This window comes from Elgaria multicarinata, chromosome 1 (genome assembly GCF_023053635.1).
Source record: "Elgaria multicarinata webbii isolate HBS135686 ecotype San Diego chromosome 1, rElgMul1.1.pri, whole genome shotgun sequence".
Lineage (NCBI taxonomy): Eukaryota > Metazoa > Chordata > Lepidosauria > Squamata > Anguidae > Elgaria > Elgaria multicarinata.
The window spans coordinates 108,864,973-108,881,184 of NC_086171.1; the positions used below are offsets into that span (position 1 = coordinate 108,864,973).

Below are 16,212 nucleotides of genomic sequence, written 5' to 3' on the forward strand. Positions count from 1 at the left end.
AGCCGTGAGCTGTGTACAGGGCACAGCGCTCCTCAGGAGTGCTGCGCTCTTCGGGGGTAGGGTTGGGGGAGCGGGGAAATTAATTTTTTTTTAAAAAAAAAGTTACCTTTCGGTGCTCAAGCGCTCGTGTGTGCCTGTTGCTTTAATTTTTTTAAAAAAAATGGCAGGCATGATGCCTCTTCTCCTGAGGTCGTCACGCCTCACACGTAAATGGAGGAGGGATCTTGCGATAATCACATTGCGGGATCTTCCCTCCATCGTGGAATAAAAGGTAGGTCTAGCTAACGCCTTGGACTCAGTGGTGAATAGACAACTAGTGTTGTTCCTTTAGAACCGATGTAGCATTGCTTCATCTAACTTGATTGGGAACATTTGGGAGGGGAGTTATAACTCATACACGCACCCCTCCAGCTGCATTGACGAGAGAGAAAAAATCATTGAAAGAAAATCTCTGCATTGACTCTAATGGATACTTTTTTATTTCTTCACCCTCCCCCACGTGTGTGTGAATTTGGGGGGAACTGGGGTGGGGGAGGCTTAACCCTCTCTTCCTGGAGCATATTGGTTCTGATCTGAATTGGAGCCGTGAATGCTTACACAAGAGTATTTGAAAAAAAGAAAGAAAATATAGATACAACGATAAGCTATGTGATTAGCATAATGTGTAGTTTGGCTTCCCGTCTGTTTCTGTTCCATGTGAGTTTCCAGTGGATTCAGTCATAAGTTTGTTCTGTTCAATTTTTCAATAATAATAAAAAAGAGCTTGTGTGAAAGTTTGCATTTATTTGCATACACAATTTCTCCTTATATGCACATTTTGGTATGCAACTTTCTCTAATATATACATTGTTGTATGCAACCTTTGAGCCGAGAACTGGACTGCAAAATTTGGAGAACTGTGTGATCTGAAGGATAACTATCTTATTTGTATATTAGTTGGGAATGTGCGAATTAGGTTGGCTCACTTAAAAATGGAGACCAAATGAAATTCTCCCTCATCCCTAATATGGCTTATCAATTTCTGAAGAATTGAGCAGGTCAGATCCTTTCTGGGGCTGTTGTTCTCAAGAAGGGAAGTTGAAAGAAGCACTTGGATCTGGTTCAGATTAGAATGGAGTGGTTGCTCTCAGATATACTGAAATGTTGGCTTTTCTATTTGGGTAGGGAAGTTGCACTGATGTTAGAAACCAAGGCCATAGCTAGACCTAAGGTTTATCCCTGGATCGTCCAGGGGTCAAACCTGTTCATCTAGGTGACACACAGGGGATCCAGTGCTCAGGCAGGGGCGAACCCTGGATGATCCCAGGATAAACCTTAGGTCTAGCTGTGGCCCAAATGATTTTCCAAAATATGTTGTCAAAATCGGTGGCCTTTATGGAGCAATACAACTGGAATTTTTCAGAACGCAATTCTAAAACAAATTCTGGGATTCCCTATTAGTAGGTATTGTATTAAGACCAGAGGTAGGAATGCTCCCAGTAGAGCTAGGTCATAAAGACGTAAGAAGAGCCAGCTGGAGCAGACCAAGGGTCCATCTAGTCCAGCATTCTGTTCACATAGTGGCCAACCAGCTGCTCACTGGAAGACCACAAGTAGGACCTGAATGCAACAGCACCCATGTTTCTCAGCAACCGGTATACATACACATACTGCCTTTGCTATTGGAGTAATACATGGTCATTGATAGCCTTCTCCTCTGGTTTTCTTCTCCTGCCCACGCAATCACTCCTTCTCTTGTTTCGATTTTTGACTCAAATGAACTGATATACCATAAGCCAGGCTGCCAATGCTCTCTTTATGCAAACAGTCTCTGTTCAGCTATGTGACTTCAGGTACCCGGTTCCATAAAATCCATCACTTGATCCAATTACATGGTTTTCCCAGGAAGTATTTTAATAGAACACAACAGAAGATTGCTAAGCTGTCAGGGATATTGTTGTACAATGATCCTGGCAAAGGTGAAATCAAGCACCTGGGTATGGAATGATCAAAATGCCATCATAGCCTGGAAAACTACTTACTCTGTATTTCTCTAAATTTGATTTCAGGAGAGGCTTAACATTACTGAGATTCCAACAAATGATGATTTTACACAGGTGGTAGGCACTACATTGTGTTTTTCAGTTTGTACTGTCGTATTGCTGAGAAGGAGATAGTGGGAGACATGCTTCATTACTCTGTTGGTAATAGGAATAGGACTGTGAGCACTGGTCTAATGCACAGAAAATAGGATTTATTTTCTCCTTTGATACTATGAAGAATATTAGTTCTGTGGCCATCTTTGCCCTGGCAGCCAAGATTTTGACTTGCTTGTTAGCAGACTGCAATTTAGGGTGTTTGCCACTGCACATTATTTAAGCCGTAGTTTGATTACTATTATAATTTATTTATTTATTTAAATTTCTTGGCTTCCTTTCAGGGCTGAAGCCCTCCCAATAAAACACAAAAATGGGTACAATATTAAGAACAATAAAAACAGAAATAAAACCCAACAAAAACAGCAGTAAAAACAGGAACAACAGGGAAGACCAGAATAAAATATGTTTTCAAAGCCTTCTTAAAAACCCGCAAGGATGGAGAGTGGTAGACAACCGATTGCAGCTTGTTTCAGAGGGGTGGGGCCACTGCAGAGAAGACCTTCTGATGCGTGGTCATCCACTTAACTGCTCTCACAGTTGGACGAATGGGAAGGGTCTCTCTTGCAGTTCTTAAAGTGTGGGCAGTCTGATATGGGTGAAGACGGTCCTACTACTTCGGCTTGATTTGTATGTATTTTGGTGCCCTGCCCTCTTTTAAATCTGGTCACTCTAATATAGCTCCTGCACTTTAACTGTTGTGATGAAGAGGGAATTTCACCAGGTTCTCCATATATACAAATGACACATGTTGAAATTCCTTTTTCTATGCAACTGTTAAAGATACAGGATCCCTGTCTCCTTTTCATATGGTCACCCTACTTTACTATACTCAGGGCTGGTGCTACCATAGAGGCCACTCAGGCGGCCGCCTAGAGCGCCAAGCTAAAAGGGGCGCCGGGCACAGCACAGCACAGCACTCACACGCGTTGGCTGTGAGCCGGCCCGGCCCGAGGATTCAGCTGGGCCTGGGCGGGCGAGATGGAGCCTCGTGCCCGCCCAGCTGAAGCGAAGCCAGGGACCCTGGGGTGGGGGTGGGGTGGCTCCATGTTCAGACTTCTGGAATGTGCCCGGAAGAGAGAGAGAGAGAGAGAGAGAGAGAGAGAGAGAGAGAGAATGTATGGGTGAATGGGGTGCATGGGGTCTTTGAGTGAATGCATTCATGTGTGTGTTTGTTTGGAGTGAGTGATGCTGAGTGTGTGTGTGTGTGTGTGTGTGTGTGTGCGCGCACGTGCGTGTGTGTGAGTTGGGGGGGATGATTTGGAGGTGATATTCCTATAAAATAATGCATTTTAGACCCATAGACTTTCCTTTCCAATTTGTTTGCTATAATTAGCATGACACATTTCTTGCACTTTAAAATAAATTTTGCAGTTTCAAGTTTTGTGCTTCTTATTTTTTCCAGGAAACATATGTTCTTAAAAATCAAAGTTGGCATTTGTGTGTGTGTGTGTGTGTGTGTGTGTGTGTGTGTGTGTGTGTGTGAAAGTAGCTCACCTTGCCTAGGGCGCAAAATAGTCTGGCACCGGCCCTGACTATACTCACTTTAGTTGCTGTTTTGTTATGGCCCATTTCTGAAACAAACTAAACAGGTGGGTAATGCTATGGTTTCAACACGCTGGGGGGCCTGCTTATGCCATCTTAACATTAGTGTAACTTAGAATCCTATGCACTTCTCGCAAACATTCACCCTCACTTGCACAACATGAAGCCAGAGAGATAGAGGCAGTGGAAGGCTGGTGGCTCTGATTTTGTTTGGCCCATGAATCCTTTCCAGGTTTCAGTCAAAACCAGCGAGAACTCTAGTGGACATATCTAAGGTGCTGAATCTATTTTGGGGGTTGGTGGGTTCAGCACCTTGGATAGCTCCTTTAGAGTTCTGGTTGGTTCTGACTGAAACCTGGAATGGATTCACAGCCCCACAGAAATCGGAGCCACCAATGGGCTGTTTCCTATTGAGGGTTATTTAACCCACAATGAGCTATGGCATGTGTGGCTGCCATTTTGAATATGCAACCCCGATTGGGACAATTGGGTGTTGTGGCATATCGTGGGAACCTAGTCCTGATTTAAGAAATGGCTGGTTTTGCTGTACTGGACTTGCTGGGAAGACTATTGAAAAAATGCTGACCCACCAGTCTTAAAATGATATAAGATGTTTTATGAAATGCAAATTATAAATATCAGTGATGAACAATTAAGGATTTGAAAATGTAAATAAGTAAGAAGTATTGTATTAAATAGTATCAAAGAGAAGACAACACAGAGACACAAACAGATTCACAATGAATTCTGGGTAACTGGTATACAAATAATGGTCATGTTAACCTGGATGGTATCCAAACAGACAATGCATGGACCAAAAAGTAATTTCAGTAATGAATAAATGTGATACAGTATTATTCTAAGTCAAAAGTGTACTTAAAGTATTTGCTTATCAATTAATAAGCAAAAATGATTGTGTAAAGTAAACCCATCAAAAAGCTTGATATACAGATGCCTATAAAAATTATAGACTTAATTGGCAAATTTTAAATAATGAGTTGTTACCTCCAAGGTATAATTCAAAATTGATCTTATCTAGCCTGAAAAGTATACATGCAAGCCTTTTAATGTTCTGAGAATTTAAGAATGTTTAATAACAGTGAAATAGTTAAGATTATGATCCCTAATTTATGGGAAACTATTAGTTATTTATTTTTTTCTAATTTAAAAGGTATAATTATATGCCAATTTTAGAATGCAGGTGCTTCTCATTACGATATCACCAGGACTGTGTACCTCTCTGCTGAATAACCTATTCAGTACTGAATGAGGAACCTGGTACTTTGAATGAGATCACTACTTTTTAAGCGATCAAGTCTAGAATTCTAAGAACAAGAAATATTTAAGAAATTCTGTTTAATTTTTTAGGCTGTTAAATTCTTTAGTAATGCCCTGTTTAACAACAACACCTTTTATATATGCAAGTTATATTTGATGTGATGTTACAAGCATATTTCTAATGAAAATAATAAGTGGATAAAAATATGTTCCTTTATTAATTCCTGTTAGTACAAAACTAAAATTAAATCCATTCAAAACAGATTTTTGGTGTATACTTGGTTGAGAAGAATTTTTATCTACTATAGAAAGTAAACAGGCAGCTAAAGGCTCCCAAGTACAGAACTGTTGACAGACAGTTCCGTAACACCATATAATTGCTTATTTGAGGTTTAAACAACCCTCAAAGGTTGCATGATGGTTGTTTGGCTCTCGAATCACCCTTGCATCCTTTCATCTGAGTTATGGTTTTCTTGTCTGGGCTTTATGTACTGTCGTAAGTGAGCTGTGATTGGTTGGTGGGTTTGAGAGCATCTCGTACAGACCAGGGTAGCATCTACACTACTGCTTTAAAATGGTTTATGACAGTAGTGACAACTATGGGGGCCCAGGACAGACTCCATAAAGAATTTTCAAACTATTTTCAAAGTGTTATATCCTGCTTGGTGCAGATCTGGCCCAGGAGGGGACTCACATGACTGAATGTTCCTCTATACAAACAAATTTCCTCCACACAGAAAGCTGGAGGTCAAGGAAAAGGGTTCTGGCTGAGCTTGACACGCTAGTTTTGTATGTGTGAGGATAACTTGGAGGAAGCATTCAGTCACGTAAACCTACAGATTGCTGGGCAGGATCTACACTACTGTTTTAAAATGGTTTATGACTGTAGTGACAACTGTTGGGTCTCAGGACACACTCCGTATACAGTTTTCAAACCGTTTTTCAAAGTGTCATATTCTGCTTGGTGTAGATCTGTCCCAGGAAGAGGTGAGGGGCAGTGATGTTGATGCTGTTGTCGTTTTACTCCCCATTGGGTTTAATAGCTGAATTATACCACTTGTTGGTGTAATGTCATGCTAGTGTAGGTGCTAGGAAGCGGTCTGGAGGAGCAAAGGTTTGGTGTAAGTCGTTGCACCCCTATTACCAACCTGTTCTGGCCCCTTTGCTATTTGCAGTGGAGATTTGCCAGCATAGCATTCTGTTAGTGTGTGCCTGGAAATCTTCCGGTGAAGGGTTGCTGTTGGAGGTGTATTCAAAATATGCTCTAGTGTAGGGATGCTTCTGCCAAATCCTAGAACTCCTCATCTCTGGAGCTTAGCATTGTGCCCGGCCTGCTTCTTGTGCAAAATAGCAACTATTTAGCCCAGTATTGCAGGACGTCTGTGCAGGAACGAAACAGCAACATTATCTGTAAGAATTCAGTAGAGAGCAATTGAGCCATATGATTTCCCTCCAAGTTTCTGAAGATGCTGTTATTGACACTTGCTGGTCTTTATGTTATTGCAGTTGACACTCCTGATCCCTATGTGGAGCTCTTCATCCCAACGGCCCCAGACAGCAGAAAGAGAACGAAACATATCAACAACAACGTTAACCCAGAGTGGAATGAGACCTTTAAGATCATTTTGGATCCCAACCAAGAGAATATCCTGGAGGTACCCACACTAATTGTTATTCTGGGCGGACCATATACAGGCCCGTTTATATTTTGTGTTAAAAATAAAGGCTTTTTTTGAGGGGGTGGGGTCATCCCAAAACATTTATATCTAGCCCAGAGAAACTGCAGTGTAGTATTCAAGATAAAGCACACAAACTTGTTTACATTTATTGGAAACCTGCTATCCATATTTCAGTTGATTATATTATTATTATTTAAAAAGAAAGGAGTGATGACAGGAGGCAAGGGTCGTCTAAGGGAAGCAGAATTAGTATGCCTGAACATGGGGAGTATCTTAGTGCATTGACACTGTTTCTGCAGAACCCTGAAGCTTCTTGCCCACATTCTCTGATGATTTCCTGACATGGATTTCCTGAATTTACAAGGAACTAAGGGTGGACATTACAACAGGCAGGAGAGTTCAGCAGGAGGTGAGCAAAAAACCACTAGACTAAGGCCTTTTTTTTTTACAGATGTGGTAAATCTGTCTTTGGGCGGTAGCTCTTCAGATTACAGATGAGGGTTCACATGACTGAATGCTTCCTCCAAATTATTCTCACAGATACAAAACTAGTGTGTCAAGCTCAGCCAGAACCCTTTTTGACCTCCAGCTTTTTGTGTGGAGGAAATTTGTTTGTATGGAGGAACATTCAGTCATGTAAGTCCCCTCCTGGGCCAGATCTGCACCAAGCAAGATATGACACTTTGAAAACGGTTTGAAAACTGTACATGGAGTGTGTCCTGGGGCCCAACTGTTGTCACTACCGTCATAAACCATTTTAAAACAGTAGTGCAGATCCTGTCCAGCAGTCTGAAGTGATTACATAGCCCAGAAATAGGTTTATCAGGTCAGTGAGGACTAGGCTCAAGGCCTGAGTGTGAAGAGAAGAAGTAGCATGTGGGCTTGCTGAGAAGTTTGGAGAAGAGGATGTGAACAGGGGGACCCAAGAGGGGGGAATATCTTGAGGCACTCCGTAGCTCTCTCACAAGGTTGGTCACCATTTGTAAAATAACACTGACCTTAATTTTAAGGATAAATGAGATTTGGAAATTTTGTGAGGCAAAGTTTCTAGGTCTGAATAGGTCTGGGCCTTTGAACTTTTTTTTAAAAAATGCCACAATTGGAACACATAACACAACCAGTGTTGTGTAGTGGCTAAGGTGTTGGATTGGAAGTCGGGAGATCTGGGTTCTAGTCTCCACTCACCCATGGAAACCCACTGGGTGACTTTGGGTCAGTCACAAACTCTCAGCCCAACCTACCTCACAGGGTTGTTGTTGTGAGGATAAAACAGAGAGGAGTAGGATTATGTATGCTGCCTTGGGTTCCTTGGAGGAAAAAAGGCGACATATAAATGCAATAAGAAAGAAAGAAGTTAGCATCTCTAAGAGCCTATTGAGCACTGTTCTCTTCATTGTGTAACCACATTTCTAGGATATGTGGACCAGGGAGGTCAAATACATTCATGCATAGCATTGGCATATCTGTGTTGTATGTGTGCTGGCTTCATTCCATGGGAAAACAGCAGAAAAGAAAAGAAAAGAAAAGGGGTGTGTGTGAAATTTATATGTGGAACCTAAACTGGTGCTTTCAGCCCTGTAATATGCAGTTTTACTTCTCTTTATGAGTACTCCTGTTCTTAGTAGGCACTACGTTATTTCCCTTATTCTCATTTATTTGGAAGAAATGAGAAAGGGATTTTGCCATTTCAATTGAATGAGTCACTCACTTGCCGCTAAACTTAGGTCTGCTGAAGTTATTTCCCGCTACAGTGAGCAGCTGGACAATTTCTAAAATAAAATCTGTTTCTATTTTATGAGATTTTCCTTACTTTTTCATGCGGGTTCATGAAGTCATTAGAAAATATATGATTTTATGAGCTAGTTCCTAATGTGTATTGGCCTGAAAGATTTTGCAGTATAATCTAACTAAATCCAAGAGACAAAATTACAGAAATATCTATTTCCTAAAGGTGAGCACATGGCAACTGGTGATTTAGTAAGTTGTCTTAAAATAACATGCTTGGCTGGTTGTGGAAGTATGTGATGAAAATTGTGAAAGCTGACACTAAAGATCCAGAAATGCTCTGTAGTCTAGACAAAAGAGTATATTTCAAAATAACACAAGTTCTGTTGCCAAAGCTTATTTTTCTCTTAATAATAGTTTGTAGAATGTGTACAATTATTACTTCAAAATTCAATGCCTCCAAATATTTAACTTTACAGGCCTAGCTGGCAATGGGGGAAATTAAAGTTTGATGCAGGGCGTACACGTTTTTGGTGTATATGTGTATTTTATTACTGTGGGAAGGCTTCTGCCTTGAAAGGTGGCCTACCAATGTTTTAAATAAATATCAGTCTCATGATAGATTTCAGATTCAATGGATGTGAGGTTTCAGGAAGGTCAGCAATGCTCATCACTACCTATGACAAAGTGGACCAAAGCGCGCCAAACCACCCCTGATTCCCACCATTCCAGTGGGCAGTCACAAGGTCTCGGCTAGCCAGGCTTTCATCAATGGTGCCAGGATCAGCTGCTCAGACTTGGAAGGGCTCAATTTTGAACCACTTTGAGCTGAATTTGGATCTTATGGGGCCTTAGCTAGACCTAAGGTTTATCCCGGGGTCGTCCCTGCCTTCTCCCGGGATCCCTTGTGCGTCATTTACATGAACAGGGATGACCCCGGGACGATCCCGGGATAAACCTTAGGTCTAGCTAAGGCCTGGAAATGGGGTTTGTGCCCCCTCCTGCCCCTTCCCCCTTCCCAAGCAAAGAAAGCTGTTCTTTGGGAAGGAGGAGGGGAAGCCAGCAGCAAGGAAATCTTGGGAGATACAGCAGAGCTCCTTAAATGGAAATGATAATGGGTCAATCAAAGAACTGAAGGTGGAGTTTTTTTTTTTAAGTGAATGTCTTTTGTAGATCACTCTTATGGATGCGAATTATGTGATGGATGAGACGATTGGCACAGCAACATTTCCCATATCAACTTTGAAAGAGGGAGAGAAGAACAAAGAAGTCTCATTCATCATTAGTAAAGTAAGTTCCATAATCCTCCTGGTAGAATGTGAGTTGTGTTGCTGTCAATGGCAAGAGTGTCAAGTGTAATTTCGTGGGCTAAGAATGTATTATGAACTCCATAATTGTAGAGAAGCAGCTCTTCCTGACAATGGATCCCAGATAACCATGTCAGACAGTGATATCATTTCTGATAGTGCGGAGATTAAATATGATATGAAGTATGCTGCAGAGTAGGAGCCTACAAATGGATTCAAATGGTGACTGCAAGCTGGTGGCTGATATTTTGAGAGTGTGACTCAACCACCTCCAGGCTTCACTTTTTGAAGGTTTTCTAGGAAGTGGTGCTTTCTCATAACATCTCTATTGAAACATTTACATGATCAAAGCCAAGAGACGTAGGCCATAGCTAGACCAGGCTTATATCCCGGGATCGTCCCTGTGCATCCAAATGACACACAGGGGATCCCGGGAGCAGGCATTATCCATTTGCCTGGGATAATCCTTGGGTCTAGCTAAGGCCAAAGTCCAATTCACACAGCTGCAGAATGAAGGGTGGTGGCAGGAAAGCGATTCCATGCTGGATGTAACCTGTGGTGAGCCATACATGTGAAGCCAAAAGCCATGGATGGGTTCTGACACTTAATTACAACCACAGCTTTTTGAGCATTTATGATCTAGTGTCAGTAGCTGACCCCTGTTCAGTGCATTGAATGACACCAGTCTTTACTTAACTGAAGTTGCTATGTCGTCTGTCCCCATCCCCCCACCTCACAGTTGCCATGCTCTGGTTATTCATTTAAACTGTCTTTGAAAGTGTTTTTGTTAAGCTCTTCAGTTCCCTATTCTTGGCACTTTTTAAATTCTCTGTAATACATGCATTATTGTTTATTAATTATTATTTATTCAAAGCATTTATATCCATGTCTTTTGTCAAAGGACTCCCAGGAAATAGCAGGAGCCCAGATACTGCTCCAGGGAGCACCAAGGGAGTAGCCCCAAACATCCCAAGAATTCTGACATGACATGCATAGCATGGTTTCTTCTGAATGGCCGTAGACTTTAGCTGAAGTGATAACCTCACGAGGAATACTGGGGCTCCTGACGTTTCCTGTGGGGTAACTTGTGTCATTCCAGCTGAATCCTATGGCCATTGTGAAGGACACCTGGATATTATGGCCAAGAGTCCTGATGCCATACACATTCCATAGCATGGCTTCCCCTTCCAAATGTTCGTAATGTTCAAATAACTTTCCGACAGGCCATAGGAATGTATTGCATTGAAACCAACAGCCCCACGAAAACAGCAGGAGCCCTGTTACTACTCCTGGGTGCACCTAGGGGGTATCTCCAAACATCCCAAGAGTCCCAATGTCACACTCATGCCATAGTAATGGTTTCTTTTCAATGGCCATAATATTCAGATGTCGTTCCATGGTGAACTGTCTGATCCTAGCCCAGAATGAGTGTCAGAATGAACCTGTGAGTCATACCACGATAGGTTTTAGGAAAGGAATTAGAGAATGAAAAAGGTGACGTGTGGGCACTGAATCATATCACATGTTCATTGGAGAGGTGAAGGAGCCCTAGAATACAGTTCAATGCATATGGCTGCTTAGCCTATTAAATCAGAATTGATTAGTCACACTTTGCTGTAGATTTGCACTTAGATGCTGCAATTGTCAAACCAATTACTCCCTCAAAATCCAAGAGAGCTTAAAGAGTTTACTCAAGAGTTATTGCCAGGGGGATCATGGCTTTTCTTTGTTCTAGTTAGCTACATTAAGTTTGCAAACACTGATGGGATTGTTTGCTTTTTCCCCAGGGGAGAGATCTTCTCCTGAAGCATGCATGAAATAAAGCATCTGTCTCCCTAACATTTTCGTTTATGTAGCATCTTCAGGAGCATCACTGTGGTGCGGTGCATAGTTTTGGACATCATTCTGGATGCAAAGGCCCATTCAGATAAAGATTGAATGTGTGACTTTCAGTCTTGCTTTCAGCTTTAGTTTTCCCATCAGGAAAAGAGGAATAATTGTAATTTGCCTAACAGAACTGTTGTGATTATTTGTTTAAAAAGGCAATGTTATTAACTAATCGAGCAATAGGAAAAAGATACAATATATATCAAAAATGAATAAAACCTGATCCTTATTGAAAATGATTTGTTAATGTTCTTGTAGGAGAGGAGATACTAGGAAAATTGCAAGGCAATTGCAGCATTTTTATATTATTAGCAGTATATTACTTTCTTCCTTGGTGAAAGCGAGGTAATACTACATCATCTTTTCCCAGTGTGTTGCCCTGTTAAATAGAAAAGAACATGCATCAAAGTTCAAATACTCTTTATTACTTGGGTCTTGTTCACATGGCGAATAGAAAGAAATTAGCCACCTGTTCATTGACAAGTGGGATAAAAACTGATCTATTTCTGCAGGCCTATCCAGTGGAATTTTAGGATGTTTTTAGGATGTTTTTAATAATGTATACTATGTTTTTAATTCAGTTTTATGCATTATATACTTATTGTTGTTCCTCGCCTCAATCCAAACGGAGAGGCAGGTAAGAAATATTATTATTATTATTATTATTATTATTATTATTATTATTATTATTCGAGAGACAGTTGATTAGCAATCTTTCATCTGGATGGCCTGGAAATTTGGTCAGAAGAGGATAAATTATGCAGCGTCGCAAATCTAAGTAAAAACTACATAAAGGACCACCTTCTTCATCACAACAGTTAAAGCTGCAAGAGCCCTGCTCTCTTTTGTATCTGGTCAAGAGGGTAGGGTTCCTGCAGCTTTAACTATTGTGATGAAGAGGGATTTCACCAGGTGCTGCATGCATGCAAATGACACCTGCTGAAATCCCCTTTTCTATGCAAATCTTAAAAATACAAGAGCCCTGTCCTCCTTTTCATATGGTCACCCTACATTAGCCAAACTACTACAGCATCTGTTTGCGCAATGCAAGCCAACATGATGTGTGGAAGAATTGAGAGGTGCGATTGCAGTGCATGGACAAAGTTTTAGGGTCTCCTGCTTTGCATGGACACGATCTGTTTTCAAGTGGAATTTTCAGAAATCTGCCCCGGAGTACTGCTATTGGTAGAATATTATACAGTGCTAGATTAATTGTACTGCTAAGTAAGCTGAATTTTGTTGTGGTTGTTGATAATGAATGTGTAAAAAGAGAGCATGAGCTTCTTAACAAAAATGTGATGCTGTTGTAACATTTCTTGTTTAGGTGACAGAAATTATTTTGGAGTTATCTCTTGACGTTTGGTGAGTGATCTCGACACATTGAAAACAAATATAAGGAAATATTTATAACAGAATGGCTCTGAAAGTGTATTTTTTTCTTGTTGCGTGGTTATAATTTATATAAATTGGAAGACCTTACTTAAGTTTGAAAATATCAAATGGGAAACGGACGTGTTCTAGCCAAAGTCCCAATAATCACAAGGAATTACATTTAACCAAGTGCTTCAGTGCAATCTTATATATCATAGTTGGGCAATGTCTAGCTTTCCAGATGCTTTGGCCTATAACTTCCATGATTCCTCACTATTGGCTGTGCTGACTAGGACTTACGGGAGTTGTAGGGCAACACATCTGGAGGTCCAGAAGTTTGCCTGCCCGTGCCATATATGTTTATTCAGAAGTAGACTGTAATCCTATATTCACTTACTTGGGAGTAAATTTCGTGGAACACACTACTTATTTCTAAACAGACATGTACAAGAATGTATTTTTAGTCTGCAATCTTTTATGTTCTTACTGGGACGTAAGTCCTATTGAACACAATGAAATTTATTTCTGAGTAAACATTCAAAACATTGCACTGTTAGTTTCGGATTTAAACTAATGGGACTTGAATGTATTTCACCTTGGCTAAATTCTACCCAATTTACAGTATTTTGAAAGCAAAAAATAATACTCCTAACTCAATTATCAGTCATGTCCTATATAATATTTCTAATAGTCCCTAACTGTGGAACTCCCTGCTGAGGGAGGTTAGATTTGCTTCCTCTGTGCTGTCTTTCTGCCAACAGGCAAAGACCACTTTATTAAAGCATGTCTGTTGGGTTGGATGCTGTTTTTATTCTGGGATTGTGGTGTTTTTAATTGCGTATGTTTTTGATTATTAGAGCCTCGTGTGGCGCAGAGTGGTAAAGCAGCAGTTTCTGCAGCTGAAACTCTCCCCACGGCCTGAGTTCGATCCCAGCGGAAGCTGGTTTCAGGCAGCCGGCTCGGGTTGACTCAGCCTTCCATCCTCCCGAGGTTGGTAAAATGAGTACCCAGTTAGCTGGGGGAAAGGTAATAATGGCCGGGGAAGGCAACGGCAAACCACCCCGCTATAAGGCCTGCCAAGAAAACGTCAATGAAAGCTGGCGTCCCTCCAAGAGTCAGTAATGACTCAGTGCTTGCACGAGAGGTTCCTTTCCTTTCCTTATGATTATGATTGTTTTTATCAAGTTTTAATAGAGATTGTAAGCTGCTTTGAGTGCCATTTTTGATAGCAAGGATAGTCGTCATCATCATCATCATCATCATCATCATCATCATCATCTTGTCTTTTGCCCAATGCTGGGCCTTAAGGTGGCATTACAAAATTTAAAACATATACATTTAAAACCTATAAATAGAAACATACAAAAGTTAAAAAATATATTAAATATGTTCCAATATTAAAATATTTAAACATTTAAAATACATGACAATTTTAAAAGTCCCTGGAATAGACGGAGTTCCAGATTATTTGCCAAAGGCCTGCCAGAACAAGAAAGTTTTTGCCTGCCTCCGAAAGCACTTCAGGGAGGGAGCCAGTCTAGCTTCCCTGGAAAGAGAGTTCCAGAGCACTGGAGCAGCCACCAAATCACATCAATCAATCAATAATAATAATAATAATAATAATATGGTCCGCACCCATCTTTCATTGCTTTTACTGACCTATTTCCCACTTATCTCTTAACCATTTTCTGTTAGTACCAATCCTTTTTCTATTCTTTGCAAAAGGTTAGCAATACAACTTTTAAAAAATCTACACGCATTAAAAAAAACAACCTCACAGAGGCCAAATTTCACTCCTGAAGAACAGACAAAGGGCCTTGCTAGACCGCGCCTTGAGAGCCGGTTTCCCTGCTGTGCGTCCACATGATGCACAGGGGAATCCGGCTCCAGGCTGCACTGAAGCCTCCTCTAACGCGCCATAAGCGAAGTCGCTTATGGCGCGCCTTTTCTGCAGCTCCGGCCTGAGGCCGGGGCTGCAGAACGTCTAAAGACTTCTGTGCTTTTTTGTGGCTACTCGCTTACTCGCGAGGTGCCGCAAAAAGCCGCGGACTGGGCACAGCGCTGAGCGCTGTGCCCATCGGACGGGGGACACACACAGAGGGACAAGGGAGCACAGACGGCACGGGACACACGGAGGGAGAAGGGAGCACAGACGACACGGGACACACGGAGGGAGAAGGGAGCACAGACGATACGGGACACACGGAGGGAGAAGGGAGCACAGATGACACGACACGGGACACACGGAGGGAGAAGGCATGAGAAGGGATCAGGACCGGATGGGGGGGTTTTAAATAAAAAAAAACGGCTTACCTTCTCGGAGTCTTCGGGCCGCATGTGGCCCCTTTAACAAACAAACAAAAATGTCCGACGCTGCAGGGCTTCCGTCGTCCCTGCGCCTCGGCCGTCTAGGAGGCTGGGCGGCGCGTGTTAAAGTTAGTGCGCCGTCGCCCCGCCTCCCTGCCGGCTTATCCCGGCAGGTCTAGCAACGCCCCAAGTTTGCATAACTGTGTAGTTCATTCAAACTATCCAGTTTGGGTTTGACATCATTTTTGACACTTCTGTAAGAAGAGCATACAGTAATAGCAACATGATCCAAATACTTTTTTTTTAATTATTTTTTGAAAATGGTTTTTATTGAGTTTTAATCACATGCTTGCAGTGCAGTTATTGAATATCTAAAAATAACGCAACTTGTTCAATTAACAAAACCCATACACTAGGGTGACCATATGAAATTTCACCCATTGCCTCTGGAGGTAGCACATAGCCATCAGGACTAGTAGCCATTGATAGTCTCTTTCTCCATGAATTCATCCAACCCCCTTTTAAAGCCATTCAAATTGGTGGCTATCACTACATCTTGTGGTAGTGAGTTCCATAATTTACCCCTCTCCTTTCCAACATAGTTTGTGGAAGGTAGTATCCTTAACAGTTGCATAGAAAAGGGAATTTCAGCAAGTGTCATTTTTATATATGGAGAACCTGGTGAAATTTCCTCTTCATCACAACAGTTAAAGCTGCAGGAGCTATACTAGAGTGACCAGATTTAAAAAAGGGCAGGGCACCTGCAGCTTTAACTGTTGTGATGAAGAGGAAATTTCACCAGGTTCCCCATATATACAAATGACATGGGCTGAAATTTCCTTTTCAATACAACTGTTAAAGATACAGGAGCCCTGTCCTCCTTTTCATATGGTCACCCTAACATACATTGCAAAGGAAATCCATTTACAGTCGTCACCTCCTTCCCTGTCTTTCTACCTGCAAAGTAAAATCTGCCAC

The 16,212-nt window shown here is 41.5% G+C and overlaps 1 protein-coding gene across 1 annotated transcript in view; it reads left to right on the plus strand.

The window, feature by feature from the left end:
• The window catches only part of PLA2G4A (phospholipase A2 group IVA), a 109,556-nt gene that overhangs the window by 46,552 nt on the left and 46,792 nt on the right, over positions 1–16,212 (plus strand). The window contains exons 4-6 of the mRNA XM_063117239.1: positions 6,465–6,613; positions 9,536–9,652; positions 12,881–12,918. Coding sequence (XP_062973309.1) covers positions 6,465–6,613; positions 9,536–9,652; positions 12,881–12,918 — 304 coding nt within the window. The remainder of the gene's footprint in view (positions 1–6,464; positions 6,614–9,535; positions 9,653–12,880; positions 12,919–16,212) is intronic.